At 43.4% G+C, this 26,145-nt stretch overlaps 1 protein-coding gene across 1 annotated transcript in view; it reads left to right on the top strand.

Moving 5' to 3' along the window:
• Window positions 1–11,182, top strand: part of LOC114658496 (uncharacterized protein C1orf87) — a 76,590-nt gene extending 65,408 nt beyond the window's left edge. The window contains exon 12 of the mRNA XM_051932726.1: window positions 10,870–11,182. Within this exon, the coding sequence (XP_051788686.1) occupies window positions 10,870–11,030 (161 nt within the window). The 3' untranslated portion in view covers window positions 11,031–11,182. The remainder of the gene's footprint in view (window positions 1–10,869) is intronic.
• The last annotated feature ends 14,963 nt before the right edge of the window (window positions 11,183–26,145 follow it).

Genomic DNA, 26,145 nt, shown 5'->3' with positions numbered 1-26,145 from the left:
GCCTGGTTTCCTCTAAACGTGATGCCTGGCATTCACACCAAAGAGTTCAATCTTTGTCTCATCAGACCAGAGAATTTTCTTTCTCATGGTCTGAGAGTCCTTCAGGTGCCTTTTGGCAAACTCCAGGTGGGCTGCCATGTGCCTTTTACTAAGGAGTGGCTTCCATCTTGCCACTCTACCATACAGGCCTGATTGGTGGATTGCTGCAGAGATGGTTGTCCTTCTGGAAGGTTCTCCTCTCTCCACAGTGGACCTCTGGAGCTCTGACAGAGTGACCATCGAGTTCTTGGTCACCTCCCTGACTAAGGCCCCTCTCCCCCGATCGCTCAGTTTAGATGGCCGGCCAGCTCTAGGAAGAGTCCTGGTGGTTTCGAACTTCTTCCACTTACGGATGATGGAGGCCACTGTGCTCATTAGAACCTTCAAAGCAGCAGAAATTTTTCTGTAACCTTCCCCAGATATGTGCCTTGAGACAATCCTGTCTCGGAGGTCTACAGACAATTCCTTTTGACTTCATGTTTGGTTTGTGCTCTGACATGAACTGTGAGCTGTGGGACCTTCTATAGACAGGTGTGTGCCTTTCCAAATCATGTCCAGTCAACTGAATTTACCACAGGTGGACTCCAATGAAGCTGCAGAAACATCTCAAGGATGATCAGGGGAAACAGGATGCACCTGAGCTCAATTTTGAGCTTAATGGCAAAGGCTGTGAATACTTATGTACACGTGCTTTCTCGTTTTTTTTATTTTTAATAAATTTGCAAAAACCTCAAGTAAACTTTTTTCACGTTGTCATTATGGGGTGTTGTGTGTAGAATTCTGAGGAAAAAAATGAATTTAATCCATTTTGGAATAAGGCTGTGACATAACAAAATGTGGAAAAAGTGATGAAGTGCTGTGAATACTTTCCGGATGCACTGTACCTAACCTTTCTCTGTTGTAGCCGGGGGTCTCCAGCTGTTAGACTTATGTAAAGGTAATTGAAGCTCACTCGATTTAAAAAATGGAATGATACAATCTTATATATAAATGTCTACACGTGGAAGTGTGTCTGTCTGTCTGTCCGGTCTGGAAGTACGAGGCTACGGCATGAAGTTCAAAGAACGCGACTCTGTCGCCAAAGTGAAATCGGTGAGAAAGGAGAAACGCACTTAGCCGCCAATACACAAGTGAGGCGAGCACATCGTCAAAATGAAACCTCAGAGGCCAGCAAAAGTCACTTAGCCGCTGATAGACAACGGAGGCAAGCACATCGGCAAAATGAAACCGCCAAAGAAAGAGAACCTCTCTTAGCCGCTAATGCACAACCGATGTGATTGATTGATTGAAGTGCCAAATCCATAGTTTCTAGGAGCCTGGGCTTTTTACAGCATGGGCTTACACAGCTAGTTTATTAATAAACACGAAGATTATAGAAAGATGGTAACTTCTGTTGTCGACCGTGATAAATGCAAGAGTCCAAATGACATGTTGAGATTCCATTTACTTGAAATAATAAGGTGAGACAAAATAAGAGGCGCACAACGCCGCAATAAAAAACAAAAAACAAACCTCATCCTTTGGCTGCAGTTAGGAAGCTCAGGATTTATGGTCAGGGCCCCACCACTCATCTCACAAATGAGACGCTCTCCTCTTATAGCTAGTGGACCACAAGGCGTGGAGTCAGTTGCCCTCCGTGGGCATGTTCTCAGAGCTGTGGGTGGAAAAAGAGACTGAAGAGTCAGTGATTGTGCTCCCTGGTGTTCCCAGAGTGTTAGTGGTTACCTCTGACAAGCCAGGAAGGTGACCCTCTGAGGGGCATGTGTGGCACTGCATCTACACATATTGACATGTTAGACAGGACACGGACACACGAGACATGGAACAGGAAAAAGAGATAAACGTGTAACAGATTGTGGCATTGAAAAACTAAACAGCTTTATATTACTGACAACCAAACATCAGTCCTGTGAGACTAGGGATCTGCACTGGCAATCGGAAGGTTGCCGGTTCGAATCTCGTAAATGCCAATAGGGACTATGCTCTATTAGGCCCTTGAGCCATGCCCTTAACCAGCAATTGCTGAGCGCTTTGAGTAGTAAGAAAAGTGCTATATAAATGCAAAGAATTATTATTTTTATTATTAATTACCTCTCAGAACCAACATGCACTTCCTATTGGTGACCAAATGGACGTGACCAATGTTAGGAACACCACACAGGGTGAAAAGCGTGCATATTTGTAGAAAAATTATGAATTCGCTAAGTCCCGTAAAATCCAAATTTCTGAATTCATTAAGTCCAATGGGGTTCTGCATATGAAGTGTGATGATCCAATAAGCCTCACCATGGTCACCTTCTCTTGGGTGGATATGAAGGAACTCTCTCTAAAATGGTGCATTTTAAATGTTTTAACGTATGACTAACCTCTGTAAAATATCGAGACACACAGTTAGAAATGCGTTAAGGGCAAATTGCACTCAAATGTTATGAACATTTTCTTTACGCAGAGAACAACAACAATTTATTTTTTGTATAGTCCAAAGCCACCCAAGGAATGCTTCAGTTGGCTTTAGCAGGCCTTGTTGTTAGAAAGCATTGATTCCCTAAGAAGACAAGAAAAAAAAAATTGTAGGAAAAAAACTGGAAGAAATTTTGGGAAAGGCAACTCAAAGACAGACCCCATTCCTGATAGGTTGGGCATGCAATGGGTGACAGCAAAAAAATGGGGTAAATGTAACACACGAAACAGAAGCTAGATGCCCAATCTGTCATGGCCACCTCCGAAATACAACACAATAATAGAAACGACTTTGTTCTTGCATGGCACTCCTCACCGGGTGCAGGTGCATAGCAACAGGGCAACTCTCTAGGTAGGACCAGATGATACAACTCACTAAATACAGAACTATCACATACTGTATGACAGTACAGATTTGAGGTTTGTTCAAATACATCAAAAGCAAAGTAGAAACAAATTAACAGAAATGAAAAACAACATCTGTCCATCAGCTCATTGGAGGACCACAGCCAGAGTGTAGAAAAGGAGTCAGAGACAAGTCAGACACAGTCAGACCTCAACCAACAAGATACATCCCCCTTACTGGCCATTACACAGGTCACTCGGTGCTGGGCCGGCCAATCAGATGGAAGGACCCTTCTACCTGATGATTCCAGTGCTCTTTTATCAGAGATGACTTTTCCATAGGCAGGAAAGCAAATTAGCAGTGGAACGGTGGCACCAAGTGTCACATGAGGATAGCAAGAAGAGAAACAGAATAGATGAGGGTTAGTAATTGTTTATAAATATCATATTACTTATATTGTAGTACTAATGGCTAACACAGAGAGATGCAGTCTGCGCAGCTTATCAGCAGCTCTAGGCAGGGTATACTGGAGCAAAGTTGTGAGTCTGCAAAAGCTGGAACTGCAGGTGCACCTCTTATAGTAGCAGGCAGACCATTCCACAGCTTCGGGGCCCTGTAACTAAAAGCATGACCTCCCACTACTATTTTATTAATCCTTGGAATCATAAGCAGACCAGCATCTTGAGATCTTAATGTGCGCTCAGATTCCCAAGTAATAATAAGTTTAAATCCTTGGCCATTTAAGGCTTTAAAAGTTAAAAGGATAGAACATCTGCAGCATCTTATTGCAGATGTTGAATGACGCCAGTCTTCTAAGGAAGTATAGTCGGCTCTGTCCTCTCTTTCACAGAGCATCAGTATTGGCAGTCCAGTCCAATTTATCATCCAGCTGCACTCCCAGGTATTTATAGGTCTGTACCATCTGCACACAGTCACCTCTGATGATCACGGGGTCCATGAGGGGCCTGGGCCTCCTCAAATCCACCACCAGCTCCTTGGTTTTGCTGGTGTTCAGGTGTAGGTGGTTTGAGTCACACCATTTAACAAAGTCCTTGATTAGGTTCCTATACTTCTCCTCCTGCCCACTCCTGATGCAGCCCATGATAGCAGTGAACTTTTGCATGTGGCAGGACTCCGAGTTTTATGGGAAGTCTGATGTATATAGGCTGAACAGGACCGGAGAAAGTACAGTCCCCTGTGGCGCTCCTGTGTTACTGACCACAATGTCAGACCTGCAGTTCCCGAGACGCACATACTGAGGTCTCTCTGTAAGATAGTCCACGATCCATGCCACCAGGTATGAATCTACTCCCATCTCTGTCAGCTTGTCCCTAAGGAGCAGAGGTTGGATGGTGTTGAAGGTGCTAGAGAAGTCCAGAAACATAATTTTTACAGCACAACTGCCTCTGTCCAAGTGGGAGAGGGATCGGTGTAGCATGTAGATGATGGCATCCTCTGCTCCCACCTTCTCCTGGTATGCAAACTGCAGAGGTTCGAGGACATGGCATACCTGTGGCCTCAGGTGGTGAAGCAGCAGCCGCTCCATGGTCTTCATCACATGTGACGTCAGAGCAACAGGCCGAAAGTCATTCAGCTCACTAGGACGTGATACCTTTGGGACTGGGGTGATGCAAGATGTTTTCCAAAGCCTCGGGACTCTCCCGTGTTCCAGACTCAGGTTGAAGATGCGCTGTAGAGGACCTTCAGATCTCGACTTGGTGTTACTTTGAACTATCCAGATGAATAGGATGAGTGAACTTGCTCCGCTGAATGGCCTGTTCTTGTCACCGGGTTTCTGATGTTCAGATCTTCGTGATATGTACAATACTGTAGCAGCCAGCAGAGCACTCTTCATGGACTGGGAGAGAGAAGATGCTTGAGTGGCAGCAGGCTGTAAGTCTATCAGGAATTTTGCAATCTCCGTCCTCCATAAAAGCATAAACTTGAAAATTTTTCCTGGCTATCAACACAAAGAAAGCTGAATATGAAACAGATAAAACGTATATCATTTATGGGTGGCGTATTCCTTTACCTCTAAGACATTTTGATGTAGCGCCTTTCAGAACATGCACTGTGTAAAATATGAGACAAGATAAGATAAAGAACTGGGGCACCTTGAAGGCGAAACCCATATAATTGGATGGCAAAATAATCCAAAATAGCAAAAATGTTAAGAGGTCTTTTCAGATTGGAGTCAAGAGAGTGACTGACTCAAAATGCAAACACAGGAAGGGGCAGGCCTGGAAACCATGACCTGGAAGTGACATCACTGGGACTGCCGGTCCTCTGATCTGTAGGAGAGAAAGGAGGAGAAGAATTAGGCAACAGCGCCATCCCTCGACTTGGGGTGGATATCATTTTATAAGCCTACAAGTTGTCCCCCAAGAATACATGTGTGACAATTGTCACCACAAGGTACTGTGGAAAGTCCCCAACAGTGAGACATAAGCTTTTTCAGACCTTTATATAGTTGCACGAGCCAGCCTCATGTTTGGTATATCCCAGTCCATAAATTGTCGATTTCTAAAAATAGTCTGAATATCAGGACGACCCAGCTCCCCAGGTGACCATGCTGTCACTTGTACATATTTCTTGTCTTTTTCGTTATCAGCCAATAACTGACAAATGCTGAATACTCTCAACTGCTTCAAATCTTCTTTGCACATCTTCCCGAAAAAGCCACTTAGGCATCCGGAGGTGGTGAATCCATAAGCAGAATTCACGGAAGGCTGATCGCTAAGTAAAGACCTGCAGGTTTGTATTAAAGTCGAATTGAAAGGCTGGAGCCCCCGGGACCACACCACACTACAAGATAGCCAAGCAATCACAGGGTTGGCTGGGGCATCTTGTGCCAGACCCCACTCAATCACAGATCCATTAGGCTTCGTGCTTTAGACAGCAGGAGGGAAGATGAGAAAAGCCACTCAAGTAGACATTGCAAAGTGCTCAGTGACAGGCCCTCTGAGGTCCCTGCAGAAGGGAGGTGACAACAAACAGTAAGGAAATGATGTGGTGGTGGATAATGGAACATTAAGAGCGGATGACACTGCCCTCTTTGTGTGACCCATTTTTGAAGTTCTGTGCTCCTCTCTTTTGTTGTTTCTTTCCTTCCACTTCTACATTTTAGTTTCTAAAGATATTGCTCTATGTATCAATGATATATAGATTGATAACTTTCTAAACCGGATTAATATTTTTGGTGTTCTCTGTCACCTGTTCAGTCTGTCCCTATACCTCCCTAGTGCCACTGCTGTGAACATCTTGTATTGTTGCTGCTCCAAAGAAGGCAGGCTTCTCTTCACCAGATGACTACAGACCAGACCAGACCACATCATGAAGACCTTTGAGGGCCTACATGAATCTTCTTGCACTGGTTGGACCTCATCTGGAGTACTCTTATATAGTTTTGGTCTGCAGGCTACAAAAAAGGACAAAGCAGCACTAGCAAAGGTCCAGAGAAGAGCGACAAGGCTGATTCCAGGGCTACAGGGGATGAGTTATGAGGAAAGATTGAAAGAGAACACTTGCATTAAGTTTAGGTCTTGTTAGGTCTGAGTGCACAATAGGAGGTCTGAAAATCGAGAATACACCTTACGAGAAGGATTTAGGAGTCATAGTGGACCTTAAGCTATCGACTTCCCAACAGTGTTCAGAAGCAATTAAGAAGGCAAACATAATGTCAGGTTATATAGCGCCTTGATGTGTGGAGTACAAGTCCAAGGAGGTTCTGCTCAAGCTTTATAACACACTGGTGAGGCCTCATCTGGAATCATGTGTGAAGTTTTGGTCTCCAGGCTACAAAAAGGACATAGCAGCACTAGAGAAGGTCCAGAAAAGAGCGACTAGGCTGATTTATAAGGCTGTGGGCGCTCCGGTTTCCTCCCACAGTCCAAAGACATGCAGGTTAGGTGGATTGGTGATTCTAAATTGGCCCTAGTGTGTGCTTGGTGTGTGGGTGTGTTTGTGTGTGCCCTGCGGTGGGTTGGCACCCTGCCCAGGATTGGTTCCCTGCCTTGTGCCCTGTGTTGGCTGGGATTGGCTCCAGCAGACCCCCGTGACCCTGTATTCGGATTCAGCGGGTTGGATAATGGATGGATGGATGGATAAGGAAAGATTAAAAGAGCTGAGCCTTTACAGTTTAAGCAAAAGAAGATGAAGAGTAGACCTGACTGAAGTGTTTAAAATCATGAAAGGAATTAGTCCAGTGGATTGAGACGGTGACTTTAAAATAAAGAACACGGGGACACAGTTGGAAGATTGTGAAGGGTAAATTTCGCACAAACATTAGGAGGTTTTTCTTTACACAAAGAACGATAGACACTTGGAATAAACGACCAAGTAGTGTGGTAGACAGTAGGACTTTCAAAACTCGATTTGATGTTTTTTTTGGAAGGAGTAAGTGGAGAGGACTGGCGAGCTTTGTTGGGCTGAATGGCCTGTTCTCATCTAGAGTGTTCTAATGTTCTTATGTTCAATACTATTGACTTCCTGACAGTGTTCAGAAGCCATTAAGAAGGCTAACAGAATGTCAGGTTATATAGAGTCTTGATGTGTGGAGTACAAGTCACAGGAGGTTCTGCTCAAGCTTTATAACACACTGGTGAGGCCTCATCTGGAGTACTGAGTGCAGTTTTGGTCTCCAGGCTACAAAAAGACATAACAGCACTAGAAAGGGTCCAGAGAAGAGCGACTAGGCTGATCAGGGCTACAGGGGTTGAGTTATAAGGAAAGATTAAAAGAGCTGAGCCTATACAGAGATGAAGAGGAGACCTGACTGAAGTGTTTAAAATTATGAAGGGAATTAGTCCAATGGCTTGAGACTGTTATTTTAAAATGAGGTCATCAAGAACACGAGGACATATTTGGAAACTTAGGGGTAAATTTTGCTCAAATAATAGGAAGTTTTTCTTTACACAAGGAATGATAGACACTTGGAATAAGCGACCAAGTAGTGTGGTTGACAATAAGACTTTAGGGACTTTCAAAACTCGACTTGATGTTTTTTTAGAAGAAATAAGTGGATCGGACTGGTGAGCTTTGTTGGGCTGAATGGCCTGTTGTCATCTAGATTGCTCTGATTTTCTAATGTTCAATACTATCAACTGTCTGACAGTGTTCAGAAGCCATTAAAAAGTCTAACAGAATGTCAGGTTATATAGCGCCTTGATGTGTAGAGTACAAGTCACAGGAGGTTCTGCTCAAGTTTTATAACACACTGGTGAGGCCTCATCTGGAGTACTGTGTGCAGTTTTGGTCTCCAGGCTAAAAAAAGAACAAAGCAGTGCAAGAAAAAATCCAATGAGGAGCAAACAGACTGATTCCAAATTCCAGGTCTACAGGGAATGAATTATGAGGAAAGATAAAAAAAAGAGCTGAGCCTAACACTTGCATTTAATTTAGATCTTGTCAGGTCTAAATACACAATGGGAGTTCTGAAAATCAAACGTATGGCTTGTGAGAAGGGTTTACGAGTCATAGTGGACTCAACACCATCAACTGCCAGACAGTGTTCATAAGCCACTAAGAAGGCTAACAGAATGTCAGGTTATATAGCGCCTTGATGAGTGAAGTTACAGGAGGTTCTGCTCAAGCTTTATAACACACTGGTGAGGCATCTCCCAGTTACAAAAATGGACATAGCGGCACTAGAAAAAAGTCCAGAGAAGAGCGAGGAGGCTGATTCAGGGCTACAGGGGGTGAATTTTAAGGAAAGATTAAAAGAGCTGAGCCTTTACAGTTTAAGCAAAGAAGATTAAAAGGTGACATGACTGAAATGTTTAAAATTATGAAGGGGATTACAGCAGTCCAGTGGCTCGAGACTGTTATTTTAAAATGAGTTCATCAAGAACACGGGGGCACAGTTGAAAACTTGTTAAGGGTAAATTTCGCACAAACAGGAAGTTTTTCTTTACACAAAGACCAATAGACACTTGGAATAAGCGACTATGTAGTGTGGTAGACGGTAGGACATTAGGGATGTCTTCAAAATCAGACTTGATTTTTTTTACAAGAATAAACTGGATAGGACTGGCAAGCCTGGTTGGCCTGAATGGCCTGTTCTCGTCTCAATTTTTCCAATGTATCCTACATATGAATAAACGGTTAGGTACAAATCTAAGGGCAGGGGGGCAGCACAGTGTTCAGAGTTCGGACCGCCAAGGGGTAAAAGTTGTTGTAGAACTCGGCAGAACTGATTTGAATACTACAGAACCTTCTACCAGATGGACGTAGGATCAAGAGTCCATGAGTGAGTTTGGGAGAGGTCCTTCACAATACTGTAAACTAAGATGATGAAATACTTTACAAAGATGTCTTTAATGGAGGGCAGAGAGGACCCAATGATCTTTTGTGCTGTGTTCACTATCTGTTGTAGGACATTGCAGTCAGAGATTCTGCAATTCCTGAACCAGACGGTGATGCAGCTGGTCAGGATGCTCTCAATCGTGCTCCTGTGGTGAGAATGAGGGAAGGTACACTTGCCTTCCTCAGCCCTCAAAGGAAGTGGAGATGCTGCTGCTGCACCTTCATGGCTATGGAGTTGGTGTTAAATGACCATGAAAGGTCAGCTACCATCAGCCTTCCTGATTTCAACAGTTATCTCCTTCATCTTGTCCACTTGTACCAGTTTGCCAATTGTTGTATCTCCATTCTGTAGGCTGACTCATCCTCATTTGGGACTTTTTAAATTGTTATGAAACATCATCATGACAAGCAAACTAAACTAAAGAGATGAGATTCACTGAAATAATATGTGCCCAGTATAAAAAATGCAACCAAGCATAGATGGAAAAGGTTCTACAAAAACTGAAGGACAACAGAACGTCAGAATGATGGCACACACTTTTTCAATAGAGAGAAGAACGGGCCTTCTTCAATGTGTTGCCATGTTTGAGACTGTGCCATTCTTACCAAATGACAATGCTATCCATGACATCATAACCATCATGGATTTTTAATAATAATGGGATCTGATCAACCAGACAAAACAACATCAGCCACCAAATACAAAAATGGGACAGAAATGCCCACACCTGGCTGTGACACCAGACATATGTAGCTCTAGCTCTCCATGTTGTGTGGCTCCACGTACTTGATGGGTCACCTCATATAAAAAACTAAAGCCAGAAAGCACTTCTATACCCAAAGAGTTGTGGGACTCTGGAACAAACTCCAGAGTCATGGAGTGCAGCTTGCGAGAAGAGCAACTTCTGGTCCCCCGCTAGAGCATTGAGTCTGAGGCAGTCAGGTTCGTCTATCGCTGTCTGTGATGAAGATGAGTGATGAGCGAGTGTCACATAAGTGAGTATTGTGGAGTGTATGTATAAATCAAGGCTAATGATTGAGGCATTTCCTGTATTAACTCGTCCACCGATACTACAAGACCCTTCATTTCATGGACATTTCTACACGATAAAACATTGAGGAACTCTCCAGATATGAAATGAATCAGAGTAAATTTACCCTTATTCTCTTAAATTTCTCCAATGAATCGTAATCTGTTCCCCTTACTACATCTGTTGTAAGGGTCTATCAAGTATCTGGGCCTCACTCTGAAGATATTCCGAGTATAAATTATCACTGTGTTTTAGAAGGTCTTAAACAATCCCCTGTTTCTTGGAATAATCCTACCCTTTGCTTTCAGTCTTGTAAGAAGAATGGAAAATAGAAAATAGACTCGTTTCCATGTGTGAGACCGTGCCCATCTTACCAAACGACAATGATATTCATGACATCACAACCATCATAGATTTTTAAAAAACAACGGGAGACAACTAACCAGACAAAACAACATCAGCCACCATATACATAAATTGGGGCTGAAATGCCCACACCTGACTGTGAAGTCAAACATCTGGAGTTTTGCTCTCAATGAGTGTGTGGCTCCACTTACATGATGGGTCACGTCATATATTGATGATAGATTGACCTCGACATCCTGTTCTAGCAGATAAGATCAGAGCCTGCTGTTAGCCCCTTCTAATTCTTGACAGTTTCTCCATTGTTTTTTTTTATTGTTCTTCTAGGGAGCCTGGATAAAAACGAAGCAAGACGCCTGATCCACAACTACAACCTCATTCTTGACCTGAAGCTGAGCCCTCTCAAAATTGACCAAGCCCTTCAGAACTTCCAGAGTGGTGGACGTGTCTCTTTGGAGCCCCTGCTTCAATACCTCAAAGAGCTGTGAGGCTTGCTAAGACGTGTATAACTGGTCTCCATCTCTGGTCTCCTCTTTTTTTTATTACATTTGGTTATTTTTGGTCACTATTGTATGTTCATGTTTTTGCCAACTCAGGTTATTTATTATTTCCAGGGAAGGTGTTTAGACGTTCAAATTATCAAGTATATCATATTTACTTTATTGTATGCTGAACCCAAGGGGTCAGGGCTCCCCAAACCGCAGTCTATGTAAAGATCTGAGAGTCCTGAGCCCAGGGTTGGGGGGCTTTACCATCTGCTCTTGTTATGTACCTCCCTTTTTTGGATTCCGTTGAGGTTTTGTAAGTTTTTTTATATTTGATTTTATTGGTTTTGGAATCTCTGCCCTTGTTCTTGGTTTCTACTACCGTGAGACCTCTGTTCACGAGCGCCACTCTTCCCGATTAATCTTGTATACGAGCATTTTTCCATCATGAAATTTGTCTCCGTACACGCGTAGTAACTCAGAACCCAAGTGTTTCCGAACATCATCAACCATGTATGGTTTGCGCAGCATCGGTTAGACAAAGGAATCTTGAGTCAGTCTGCGCCCATACTTCGACGAATTAATATGTGAGTTATTTTATTGCGAACACGTTAGCAGTTTTTTGCGTATTTTACTGTTGAGTTCATCCTCACAGGTGGCGCAGTGGTAGTGCTGCTGCTTTGCAGTAAGGAGACTGTGGAAGATTGTGGGTTCGCTTCCTGGTTCCTCCCTGTGTGGATAGCGCTTTGAGTACTAAGAAAAGCGCTATATAAATGTAATGAATTATTACTATTGAGTTAGTAGGGTGTTGTACCATGTGAGCCATTATGACTGTAGTGAGAAGTCAAGCAAAATGACCCCTGTTATTGGCTAACTAAAAAGATTACAATACAGGTGCTGGTCATAAAATTAGAATATCATGACAAAGTTGATTTATTTCAGTAATTCCATTCAAAAAGTGAAACTTGTATATTAGATTAATTCATTACACACAGACTGATGTATTTCAAACGTTTATTTCTTTTAATGTTGATGATTATAACTGACAACTAATGAAAGTCCCAAATTCAGTATCTTGGAAAATTAGAATATCAATTAAGACCAATGCAAAAAAAGGATTTTTAGAAATGTTGGCCAACTGAAAGGTATGAACATGAAAAGTATGAGCATGTACAGCGCTCAATATTTAGTTGGGGCTCCTTTGGCCTGGATTACTGCAGCAATGCGGCGTGACATGGAGTCGATCAGTCTGTGGCACTGCTCAGGTGTTATGAGAGCCCATGTTGCTCTGATAGTGGCCTTCAGCTCTTCTGAATTGTTGGGTCTGGCGTATTGCATCTTCCTCTTCGCAATACCCCATAGATTTTCTATGGGGTTAAGGTCAGGCGAGTTTGCTGGCCAATCAAGAACAGGGATACCATGGTCCTTAAACCAGGTACTGGTAGCTTTGGCACTGTGTGCAGGTGCCAGGTCCTGTTGGAAAATGAAACCTGCATCTCCATAAAGTTCGTCAGCAGCAGGAAGCATGAAGTGCTCTAAAACTCCCTTGTAGATGGCTGCATTGACCTTGGACCTCAGAAAACACAATGGACCAACACCAGCAGATGACATGGCACTCCAAACCATCACTGACTGTGGAAACTTTACACTGGACCTCACGCAACGTGGATTCTGTGCCTCTCCTCTCTTACACCAGACTCTGGTACCTTGATTTCCAAAGGAAATGCAAAATTTACTTTCATCAGAGAACATAACTTTGGACCACTCAGCAGCAGTCCAAAGGCGAGATGCTTCTGACGCTGTCTCTTGTTCAAGAGTGGCTTGACACAAGGAATGCGACAGCTGAAACCCATGTCTTGCATACGTCTGTGTGTGGTGGTTCTTGAAGCACTGACTCCAGCTGCAGTCCACTCTTTGTGAATCTCCCCCACATTTTTGAATGGGTTTTGTTTCCCAATCCTCTCCAGGGTGCGGTTATCCCTATTGCTTGTCCACTTTTTTCTACCACATCTTGTCCTTCCCTTCGCCTCTCTATTAATGTGCTTGGACACAGAGCTCTGTGAACAGCCAGCCTCTTTAGCAATGACCTTTTGTGTCTTGCCCTCCTTGTGCAAGGTGTCAATGGTCGTCTTTTGGACAACTGTCAAGTCAGCAGTCTTCCCCATGATTGTGTAGCCTACAGAACTCGACTGAGAGACCATTTCAAGGCTTTTGAGTTCATTAGCTGATTAGAGTGTGGCACCAGGTGTCTTCAATATTGAACCTTTTCACAATATTCAAATTTTCCGAGATACTGACTTTGGGACTTTCATTAGTTGTCAGTTATAATCATCAACATTAAAAGAAATAAACATTTGAAATACTTCAGTCTGTGTGTAATGAATGAATCTAATATACAAGTTTCACTTTTTGAATGGAATTACTGAAATAAATCAACTTTGCCATGATATTCTAATTTTATGACCAGCACCTGTATGCAAGCTTTCGCGGCAACTCAGGCCCCTTCTTCAGGCGAGATGTAATACAGAAACTGGAGTTCCCTGTGTTTATATAGACATTAGGAGAGATAACAACACTGGAAAAACTTTAAGTGAGACATCATAAAAGTATTAAATTAATAGACCTCTTCAGACTAAGAGAGGAGAACAATTTATGGTCAAGATCTTTGGATAGATGACTGTCCAAGAAAATCTTTTGAAGTTTCTGATGAGTTTTTCAATACAATGTGCGTCTATAGGCAGGTTGTCTATGTCAGTCCGAAAGATGCGAAAAATCCTCATATCTGGCCAGAAAACTCTTGTCTCTGTTTAAATCATGTGTTACATTTTAGTATGAGTTTCATTTCCCACTCTTTTCTCTCTTACTGTGTTCTGAAGTTTCCCATAAACCCCGTGACTTTAAAGTCCCCCTCAGAGTGTCCATGGTTGTTGAAGTGGGCTGCTAGAGGAACATCTGTGTTGCCAAGCTTGATGTTGGCACCCATGTAAATTCATTCTCTGGTGGAGTGTTGGTCCAGTTTCTCCCACACAGAGTGCAGTGTCAGAACATTTCATACAGAGATCTAGGTAGACCACATTAGATGATCTGCAGGAAAATGATCCCTTTATGCGATGTTCTAGTCGGCAGTGTGGCATAACTACATGGCCTGTATTATAAATGTGAGCACACATTTGACATCTTTTCTGTAGGTAGGGAGATCTGCCATTTTCTGTTAGTTCATTTAGAAAGTTTCAGACAATAAGTTGCTGCAGGTTTGGCGGTTGTCTGTGTGCCAGGAGGGGAGGTTCTGGAAATCCATTTTTCAGTGTTTTGTCATTGTATAGCATTGGCTGAAGTTCTTTTGTAATTTTTCGAAGTGCTTCAAGATGTGGGTTATAAGTGACAACAAGGGGAATGCGTTTCTTGTTGTCTTTATTTTTATATTCCATAAAGTTGTCTCTGTCAAGTTACGAAAGTGTACGCCCAGCATGGAGCCAAAGAAAGCATTACAGGATGCACCCGTGAAGAAATTAGTGAAAATAATACTTGGTTTGGGAACCCCTCTTAATTCTTTTGATTTTTGTTTCTCATTGGCTGAACTTCCTTGTAATGTATGACATGCCTTATGGACACAGTAGTATTTCAGCAGTGAAGTTAAGTTTATTGGATTAACAGAAAATGTGCAATATGCATCATCACAAAATTAGACAGGTGCATAAATGTGGGCACCCCAACAGAGATATGACATCAATACTTAGTTGAGCTTTCTTTTGCTAATTTAACAGCCTGTAGACGCTGTCCTCCTATAGCCTTTGATGAGTGTCTGGATTCTTGATGAAGGTATTGTTGACCATTCTTCATACAAAATCTCTCCAGTTCAGTTTAATTTGATGGACAGCCTGCTTCAAATCATCCCATAGATTTTCGCTGATATTCAAGTCAGGGGACTGTGACGGCCATTCAATAACATTGTACTTCTCCCTCTGCATGAATGCCTTTGTAGATTTCCAACTGTGTTTTGGGTTATTGTCTTGTTGGAATATCCAACCCCTGCGTAACTTCAACTTTTGTGACTGATGCTTGAACATTATCCTGAAGAATTTGTTGATATTGGGTTGAATTCATCTGACCCTCGACTTTAACAAGGGCCCCTGTCCCTAAACTAGCCCCACAGCCCCACAGCATGATGGAACCTCCACCAAATGTGACAGTAGGTAGCAGGTGTTTTTCTTGGAATGCGGTGTTCTTCTTCTGCCATGCAAAGCGCTTTTTGTTCTGACCAAATAACTCAATTTGTGTCTCATCAGTCCAAAGCACTTTCTTCCTCAATGAATCTGGCTTGTCTAAATGAGCATTGACATACAACAAGCATCTCTGTTTGTGGTGTGAGTGCAGAAAGGGCTTCTTTCTCATCACCCTGCCATACAGATGCACTGAATAGTAGAACGATGTACAGATACACCATCTGCAGCAAGATGTTCTTGCAGGTCTTTGGAGGTGATCTGTGGGTTGTCTGTCACCATTCTCACAATCCTGCTCATATGCCGCTCCTGTATTTTTCTTGGTCTGCCAGACCTGCTGGTTTAACAGCAACTGTGCCTGTGGCCTTCCATTTCCTGATGACATTCCTTACAGCTGAAACTGACAGTTTAAACCTCTGAGATGGCTTTTTGTAGCCTTCACCTAAACCAGGAGACTCAACAATCTTTGTTTTCAGATCTTTGGAGAGTTGCTTTGAGGATCCCATGCTATCACTCTTCAGAGGAGAATCAAAGGGAAGGAAGCACAACTTACAATTGACCACCTTAAATACCTTTATATCTCATGATTGGACACACCTGTCTATGAAGGCTTCACGAGCTCATCACACCAAGTAATCAGCATTGAGCAGTGACAGGCATTCAAATCACCACAATGACAAGGGGACCCACATTTGTGCACAGCCAGTTTTTCACATTTGATTTAATTTCATACAACTAAATACTGCGTCACTAAAAATCTTTGTTTGGAAAACACCGCAGTACTCCTCGGAAATGAAGGACATACCACTGTTATCTTTGTTGTTTAAAGGAGAGTCAATTATTATGCAGGCTGAGAGGGGGTCACAATCTTTTTCATATGACTGTAGACCTGAAAAAAGAGATCATCAATAAACACAATGATGGTGTTCGTGTGGCTGATCTGTCACAACAATACGGAAAAGCAATGTTGATAATATGTACCATTCTTAAAGAGAAAGATAGGTTCAAGAGTGCTAATGTGGCAAAAAAGAAGTTAAAGTGTTAACGAAACAAAGACCTAAAGCAATCGATGATGTTGAAATGTTGTTGCTACTGTGGATAAAGCAGAAACAGTTAGCGGGTGATAGCGTGTCCGAGGTGATCATATGTGAAAATCAAGGGCTGATCTCATTAAGAAAACCCCATGGAACGAGTGATTCAGAAGCGGAATCATTTAAAGCGAGCAGGGGACGGTTTGAGAAGTTTAAATAAAGAAGTGGGATTCGCAGTGTCATATGGCATGGCGAAGCCGCAAGCTCAGATTAAGAAACGTCAAGGAATTCCAGGAGTTCGTCAAAAGTAAGGGGGTACCTGGCACTATATAGAATGTATGTTTATCAACAGTTCTGGGTTGGGGAACAGATTAATTAAATTTGCATAATTTCTTATGGGAAAATTTGATTCGGAATACGAGCATTTCTCTTCACGTGTCACTTTCTGGACCAAGGTTCCACTCTATTTGCCTTTTGGATCGTTGATTTTGTTTACTTTGGAATTTATCTTTGTTTAATAAAATTTTCTAAAAAGATTGCATTGGTTCTTCTGGGCCAGGGGTTTTACCCTTCCTCTCTCTCTCTCTCTTTTAGAATTAATAGCCTTGGCCCTTTTGTTGTATCGGAGAGCAAAACATTGGTAATATCTAGCATATATGGTGGTAAAGATGTCTAAGATTGTCTTTACCAAAGAGCCATTTATGATTAATGTGGATATCCCATTACATGACTTCTAAATGTAGGATATGCCAGAATTGCATCACCAGGCCGTGTCAATTAACATAATTGAAAATGTAGCTGTCTGTGTGTCACCCTGTGTGGCACAACCATGCTGGCCATTTTTGTGATAACCAATATGACGGAGCCAATGTTGTGTGATAGGTTTACAGGTGTGGTAAGTTCAGACACAATCTCTGCCCTTTATTTTATTTCCATTCTGTTGTGGTACATAAAGCACAGGACATCAGACAGACATGCTTCCCTTCTGTTTGTGAGGTCCAAAACACGTGCGTTAATAATTCCTCGTTGCCCCATTTTCTGCATTATACTTCTGGATGAGCAGCCGTCGACTGTCAACTCTCAGCTCTCACACACGCAGAGCCGCCCTTAAGACTAAAGAAAACATCAAACCAGTCTGGGGTGAGTCACTGACTAGCTGGAGTGAGATGACACAGTCAAGGGCCTAAGTGAGGAAAGCAGTGCACATCACAAATGAAGGATCACGAATCAGAGAGAAGGAGTGAACGCCGACGCGTGAAGGAGCCTCCACTTGAAACAATGCAGAAAGCAGCAACTCCACACAACATCAGGCATCATCCATAAAGACTTGGCATTGTAAAACTACTTACCTGTGGCAAGATAAATGGCAGCGAACAGCCAGCCTACCTGTTATGTGTGTGACTAATGAGTCAGCATACAGTCTTATATAATAATAATAATAATAATAATACATTTTATTTATATAGCGCCTTTCCCATGCTCAAGGCACTTCACAGACTTTAAGAAAGAACGGCAGGGTATACAATATATAGCTTATATATACTGTATACAGTGCATCCGGAGAAGGGCCTTAGTCAGGGAGGTGACCAAGAACCTGATGGTCACTCTGTCAGAGCTCCAGAGGTCCTTTGTGGAGAGAGGAGAAACTTCCAGAAGGACAACCATCTCTGCAGCAATCCACCAATCAGGCCTGTAAGGTAGAGTGGCCAGACGGAAGCCACTCCTTAGTAAAAAGCACATGGCAGCCCACCTGGAGTTTGCCAAAAGGTACCTGAAGGACTCTCAGACCATGAGAAAGAAAATTCTCTGGTCTGATGAGACAAAGATTGAACTCTTTGGTGTGAATGCCAGACGTCATGTTTGGAGGAAACCAGGCACCGCTCATCACCAGGCCAATACCATCCCTACAGTGAAGCATGGTGGTGGCAGTGTCATGCTGTGGGGATGTTTTTCAGTGGCAGGAACTGGGAGACTAGTCAGGATAAAGGGAAAGATGACTGCAGCAATGTACAGAGACATCCTGGATGAAAACCTGCTCCAGAGCGCTCTTGACCTCAGACTGGGGTGACGGTTCATCTTTCAGCAGGACAACGACCCTAAGCACACAGCCAAGATATCAAAGGAGTGGCTTCAGGCCAACTCTGTGAATGTCCTTGAGTGGCCCAGCCAGAGCCCAGACTTGAATCTGATTGAACATCTCTGGAGAGATCTTAAAATGGCTGTGCACCGACGCTTCCCATCCAACCTGATGGAGCTTGAGAGGTGCTGCAAAGAGGAATGGGCCAAACTGGCCAAGGATAGGTGTGCCAAGCTTGTGGTATCATATTCAAAAAGACTTGAGGCTGCAATTGCTGCCAAAGGTGCATCGACAAAGTATTGAGCAAAGGCTGTGAATACTTCTGGACATGGGATTTCTCAGTTTTTATATTTTTAATAAATTTGCAAAAACCTCAAGTAAACTTTTTTCACGTTGTCATTATGGGGTGTTGTGTGTAGAACTCTGAGGAAAAAAATGAATTTAATCCATTTTGGAATAAGGCTGTAACATAACAAAAGGTGGAAAAAGTGATGCGCTGGGAATACTTTCCGGATGCACTGTATGTCAATTCATATCTGCTTTTATCAAATTTAGAACATTAGAACCCTCTGGACAAGAACAGGCCATTCAGCACAACAAAGCTCGCCAGTCCTATCCACTTATTTCTTCTAAAAAAACATCCCTGAACCTCCTGTGACTTGTACTCCACACATCAAGGCGCTATATAACCTGACATTCTGTTAGCCTTCTTAATGGCTTCTGAATACTGTGAGGACGTCGATAGTATTGAACATTAGAACATCACAGCAATCTAGACAAGAACAGGCCATTCAGCCAAACAAAGCTTGTCAGTCCTCTCCACTTATTTCTTCCAAAAAAACACCAAGTTGAGTTTTGAAAGTCCCTAACGTCTTACTGTCTACCACACTACTTGATCGCTTGGTCAATTATTCCAAGTGTCTATTGTTCTTTGTGTAAAGAAAAACTTCCTAACATTTGTGCGAAATTTACCCTTCACAAGTTTTCAGCTGTGTCCCCATGCTCTTGATGATCTCAAATTTCTATAATCCATGTGTCTGCTAAGAAATTGTATTATTCTGTTCCTTAAAATGAGTGCAACCTCAGCCACCCTGACAGAAGTCTAAAGACTGGAGACCTCCGCCTATACCATAGAAAGGTAAAGTAAATGAAGTAGGAGCCTTACCGAATTATTGAAGTGATAACTGATATTGCCAAAGGCAAACCTGATTGTTAATTATCCTAATTAAAATTTGTTAACTTCCTACATTTAAATTGACAGTCCCTGAGTGGGAAAGGTAAAATTTCTGTTTTCAGATCCTACACTGCCAGCCATAGCAAAGCATCAATGGAGGAGAGCTACAGCTGCGACAGCAGTCCCGTCCCATCACTGCTGGCTCCTTTCTTGTCCCCCACAGTTCTTTTGGTGCAATAGTGCCGGAAAAAAAAACGTGAACATGGCAAAAGCCAATTTGCCTTCTCGGCTTAATCGTGTACAGCGCAAGAAACGTTTGTCATCCTCAAGAGCAAAATGCGATGCACACACCAGCTATCAGTGCGTCCATTTTAATGCCCCGAGTCATCTCACAAATGTGACGTTTTTTCCTGTTGCGCACTCAGAAGACTTGCACACAAATGTACTGATGTGTGCGTGCGTGCCGTTTTAGAGGACTGGCGCATTCACATTTCATTTAGAAACAACAGGTCACATCTACTTATGAATGTTCTGAGATAAGAACAGGCATCCCGGCTGGGGAGGAGCACAGGTTATTACCTGGACGGGGAGCCCCCGAGAGAAATGTTGTACAGACAACTCTGTGCCCACCCAACGTAAAATAATGGGTGGACCAGTGGAAGCCAGAACTCATGTGCTAGGTGGCAGTGGTCCTTATTTGAGAACCCATTTGGGACACCTGCAGGGGTGCTATGGAAATGGAGTCCAGAAGTGAAGCCCTTGGAGGGCACTGTCAGGGAAGGGCCACTCTACTTTGTCTGTAGCCCAGAAGTGTGTCATACTGGAGACAGAATGGCACTGGACGCATTCTTGGGTCCGGCATTGAAGGAAGCCCACTACCTCCTATGGGGGTACAGAGTCAGAAGGCAGCATGCAAAACTCAGTGGAGGTGGAGAAAGAGGAAGAATTGGGAATTATTGAATAATTATTGCATACTTGTGGCTTATTGTTGGGAGAGGATTGTGGACAGTGCCAGGAAGGAGAATAAAAATCCATTATTTTATTCTACTAACCTAACGTGTGCTGTATTACTGGTCCTGTGGTTTGTGGCTCTCTGGTGCCCTCTTGTGGTCATAATGTGAAACATCAAGATAGAGTAGAAAATTGGAATCAAGCAACGAGGCTGGAGATAGATAGAATAAAATGCCTTTTATTGTCACTATACACATGTACAAAGAGATTAAAAGCAGCTCCTCCAGTGCAAACATATATGTAAAACACAACAAATTAAAAAAGAAATGGTGCAAAAAGTTGCAAAAAAAAGTTCTGCGACGCTATATACATATGGAAAGAATAAATAACTATTGCACTATTGGGTTATTGCACATAATTTAAATATTGCACAATTATGCTGATCATGTGCAGTGAGTAGTGGATGTTGGACCCTGAGAGTAATGATATTGTACAGTATACAGATATTACACAGTTATTATTAGTACCATTTACATATTGGATATTGCACAGTTGATGGACAGAAGGAAGTCCAGGGGTTGGGGGGTCAGACTGTGTAGTCAGTGCATGTGTGAGTTTAGAATGGTTATGGCTTTTGGGAGATAAAACTGTTGTTGAGTCTGTTAGTCCTTGTTGTGATGCACCTGTAGCGCCTCCCTGAGGGCAGCAGGTCAAACAGATCAGAGCCAGGGTGGCAGCTGTCCTTGATGATGTGTTTTGCTCTGCTGAGGCAGCGGGAGGTGTAAATATCCATCAGGGAGGGGAGAGGGCATTACTTCGAAGGGCAGGAGTGACCAGAAGGTGGGAGACTCTCCGCGTGAGGCCATGGAAGGCAGTGGGAGTCGGGACTTGGGACGTGGTGTCCCCAGCTTGAGAGCCTTGGTCGTTGGGGAATCCCAAGTCACTGTCAGGGGGAGCTGACCTGAGCCAAGGATCGGTAAGGCGACTGACAGTGGAAGCAGGCACAGAAGGAGAGCTGCAGAGTGAGCGTCTCGCCTGCTGCAGGGCCCAAACGGGAGAAGCAGGTGAGACGCTAATGTAAAAGAAGCACTGGGCTTATTGTTTTTAAGGACTGCTTCCAGCAACGTTTTAACCTCATCGTCTTTTTAAAGGAGTGTTTTTGCATTGTTTTTAACCTCCACAATTGGCACAGTTTTAATGGATTATTAATTTAATGAAGACTTTTCTTTAGAAGCACTGCACTTATTTATTTGGACTTTGTTTTGATTGCTTATTAAAATCACTGTGCACTTTGTACCATCCCCTTGCTATGTTGTTGCCTCACTACTTAGCTCATCTCGGTTATAATTACCAACGGTGATGGGTTCAAGGGCTTCTGAACGGCGGATGGGAGCATGGAGCAGAACCCGCATCGTCACACACGGACATAGCAATTTCCAGCGAGTTGTAATTCCAAGTCATCCGTTTTATGCACCAGGGATCTGGCATTGGTGAGATACAGGCTCGGTAGATAGAGGTGGCTTGTGTGGTTGTTTCTTTAGCCTTAGCATAACACCGGATCTGCTTCCCCGCTTCTGCTTCCTTTCCCTCCTCCATCTGCGCCGTCGCCTAGACCCGACAACAATCCACGGAGAGCCCGCTGATCTCGTTATGTTGTCTGGGATGTTGTGTGTGTGATGAAAAACACTCGAAACAGATGTCTGGCACTGGACAACGAAGTCTATGAGGTTCTGACGGGTGTAGCGGATGTTCGCAGAACCGACAAAAGCAACAAAAATGAGCACTGAAAAGGTGATCCCTGAGCCGCTGCGACCATGCGCGCCACCATTCTAATCATCATGTGAATGTAGTCTTAAAATTACTGGTCATTAGCAAGATGTCTGGAGTCCAGCTGTGGTCAATTCAACTAATTGGGCTGATCAGGAAAGGCACACACCCAGGGGGATGACCGAAATCAACTGTTTGGAATTTCCTGAAGAAGAAAGAACACGTCCCAAGAGCCAGCTTCTGTAGCCGAGGATCGGACCGCCAAGGTCCCCGCCTTCGGCCACCACCCAACTCACACTGCACCCGACCTCCTTGGCCCCTCCCATAGGTGGTGAGCCCATGGGAAGGAGGACCCACGTTGCCTCTTCGGGCTGTTCTCAGCCGAGCCCCATGGGTGCAGGCCCGGCCACCAGGCGCTCGCCATCAAGCCCCACCTCCAGAGCTGGCTCCAGAGGGGGGCCCCGGTGACCCACGTCCGGGCAAGGGAAAACGCCGTCCAAAGTTTTTATTCATCATAGGAGGTCTTTTGAACCGCACTTTGTCTCATCCCTCACCTAGGAACAGTTTGCATTGGGTGACCCTACCAGGGGCATAAAGCCCCGGACAACAGAGCTCCTAGGATCATTGGGACATGCAAACCCCTCCACCACGATAAGGTGGTGGTTCGAGGAGGGGACTTGAGGGTCCTGCGTCAAGTGGAGGAGTTCAAGTATCTCGGGCTCTTGTTCACGAGTGAGGGAAGAATGGAGTGGGAGATCGACAGGCAGATTGGTGCGGCGTCTGCAGTGATGAGGACTCTGCATCGGTCTATCGTGGTGAAAAAGGAGCTGAGCCATAAAGCAAAGCTCTCAATTTACCAGTCAATCTATGTTCCTACCCTCACCAATGGTCATGAGCTATGGGTAGTGACCAAAAGAGCGAGATCGCGAATACAAGCGGCTGAAATGAGTTTTCTCCGCAGGATGGCTGGGCTGTCCCTTAAAGATAGGGTGAGAAGCTCAGTCATCTGGGAGGGGCTCAGAGTAGAGTCGCTGCTCCTCCGCATCGAGAGCAGTCAGATGAGGTGGCTCGGGCATCTGATCAGGATGCCTGCTGGACGCCTCCCTGGTGAGGTGTTCCGGGCACGTCCAACCGGGAGGAGGCCCCGGGGAAGACCCAGGACACGCTGGAGGGACTATGTTTCACGGCTGGCCTGGGAACGTCTTGGGATTCTCCCGGAAGAGCTAGAAGAAGTGGCCGGGGAGAGGGAAGTCTGGGCATCTCTGCTCAAGCTGCTGCCCCCGCGACCCGACCTCGGATAAGTGGAAGAGGATGGATGGATGGATGGATGGATGGATGGATGGATGGATGGATGAGAAAGAACACACTGGTGAGCTCAGTAATAACAAAGGGGCTGGTAGGCCAAGGAAGACCACCCACTGCACGGCTGATAACAGGAGAATCCTCACTATGGTCAAGAAAAAGCCCCCAACCCATGTCCGAGACAGACCAGAAACAGTCTTCAGGGGGCCGATGTGGACGTGTCAGAGACTTCATGAACAGAAACACAGATGTGAGCCTCAAAATCAGGATGGCCAGATTACAGTTTGTGAAAACAGACTTCAAAGAGCCTGCAGAATTCTGGGAGAAGGTCTGTTTTGTCTTGGTAGAGTAATATATTGCTCTACTTTCCCCTATTGTATTATTAATACAGTATGTAGCCTTTGTCAGAATGCCTAAAATCATAGACTTACCACTGTTTATAAGGTATTATAGTATACTAGTTGAAAAGCCTGCTGAATAGATAGATAGATAGATAGATAGATAGATAGATAGATAGATAGATAGATAGATAGATAGATAGATAGATAGATAGATAGATAGATAGATAGATAGATAGATAGATAGATAGATAGATAGATAGATAGATAGATAGATAGATAGATAGATAGATAGATAGATAGATAGATACTTTATTAATCCCAAGGGGAAATTCACATACTCCAGCAGCACCTTACTGATACAAAAAACAATATTAAATTAAAGATTGATAATAATGCAGGTAAAAAAACAGACAATAACTTTATATAATGTTAACGTTTACCCCCCGGGGTGGAATTGAAGAATTGCATAGTTAAGAAGAAGATGAATGTATATTTTATGGTCTTTTATTATATTATATGGTCCTGGTTTCTATCATGAATGATCTCCAATGACACTATTGGTGCTTGCAGATTCCATGATTCTGCTTCTGCGAGACATTGCTGATCCACCTCATAAAGCATTTTACATGCTTCAGCAAAAGGATTATTCTCGCTCATGAATGAACTCAGCAGGGTCATGAGGTTGGGGTTGCATTTAGAGTTCTCTTTGATTTGCAGACAGCTCATCAAGATCAAGGATATAAAGTTGAGCAAATCGACGATGATCATCATTTTCAGGATGTTGAGCCCCAGATCTGTGATAAATCTGTCCATGAATACGAAAGCAGTAGGGCCCGAATCCGGGAGGAGGAGCAATTTTTGCACCCATTGAAGCAAAGGCTAATGCGCTGTTAAATGACCTTATGTTGTCCATGAAGTTTTTTGAGTGTTCGTGTTGTCCCATCATGAGGCTCTTCAGTAAAGCAGATACCCGTATCGGAGGTAAACTCACTTTTCCTTTGTGGCAACAGATGTTAAACAGTTTATCTGCTGGTTGTTCAGCAGGGAAATGTTTCGCACCACAGAATGTGCACCGTAATTGTAAATTTCCACAAAAATGTTGGTCGATGTTGTCTTCAATAACATATGTTCCGGTGGCTGCATGAAGATGCTGAGGTGTAGGTAATTGCGTGAGTGTTGCTCTATGATTGAGGTCTTGTTGGTTTCGTCTTTTGCGTCGACGGGATGCTTCCTCCTGTGTTGCATTTGGTCGTCGAGTGCGGTTCGTTGACGTTTCTGTTCAGAAAAGACCGCTTCATCTAGCAGTCTTTTGCGAGGCATAATCGTCTAAGGTTTAGGGTAACTCGTTCACTATTGTGAGGAAATGGTGTACTTTAACTGGAATGTGTGGCACTAAACTCTTGACATGTGTACAGGTATTCCGAAGGGCCATTAGAATACGATACAATTCCGTAGTCCAATGTTAACCAAAATTAACCAAACGTTCTCAACAATGTTAACATTATTTTCTAAACAAATATTAATCACCTGGCAACGCAAAACAGTCCCACGTTTAAACAAATTGTTATCATCACCTAGCAACGAAAGGGAGACGTATGTACGTACGTATGTATGCACAGGCATTTTATATATATGATAACATATCCTCACCTTCCCTTCTACATCTATAACCTCAGGCAATTAGATATAGTAAAAAGACAAGCAGGAGTTAAGTTACACATACAGTGGGTACAGAAAGTACCACTTTGTCATATTGCAGCCATTTGCTAAAATCATTTAAATTAATTTTTTCCCTCATTAATGTACACACAGCACCCCATATTGACAGACAAAAAAAAGAATTTTTGAAATTGCTGCAGATTTATTAAAAAAGAAAAACTGAAATATCACATGGTCCTAAGTATTCAGACCCTTTGCTCAGTATTTAGTAGAAGCCCCCTTTTGAGCGAATACAGCTATGAGTCTTCTTGGGAAAGATGCAACAAGTTTTTCACACCTGGATTTGGGGATCCTCTGCCATTCCTCCTTGCAGATCCTCTCCAGTTCTGTCAGGTTGGATGGTAAACGTTGGTGGACAGCCATTTTTTGGTCTCTCCAGAGATGCTCAATTGGGTTTAAGTCAGGGCTGTGGCTGGGCCATTCAAGAACAGTCACAGAGTTGTTGTGAAGCCATTCCTTTGTTATTTTAGCTGTGTGCTTAGGGTCATTGTCTTGTTGGAAGGTAAACCTTCAGCCCAGTCTGAGGTCCTTAGCAC

Source organism: Erpetoichthys calabaricus, chromosome 10 (assembly GCF_900747795.2).
Source record: "Erpetoichthys calabaricus chromosome 10, fErpCal1.3, whole genome shotgun sequence".
Taxonomy (NCBI): Eukaryota; Metazoa; Chordata; class Cladistia; order Polypteriformes; family Polypteridae; genus Erpetoichthys; species Erpetoichthys calabaricus.
This window is presented reverse-complemented; position numbering and strand designations above follow the sequence as displayed.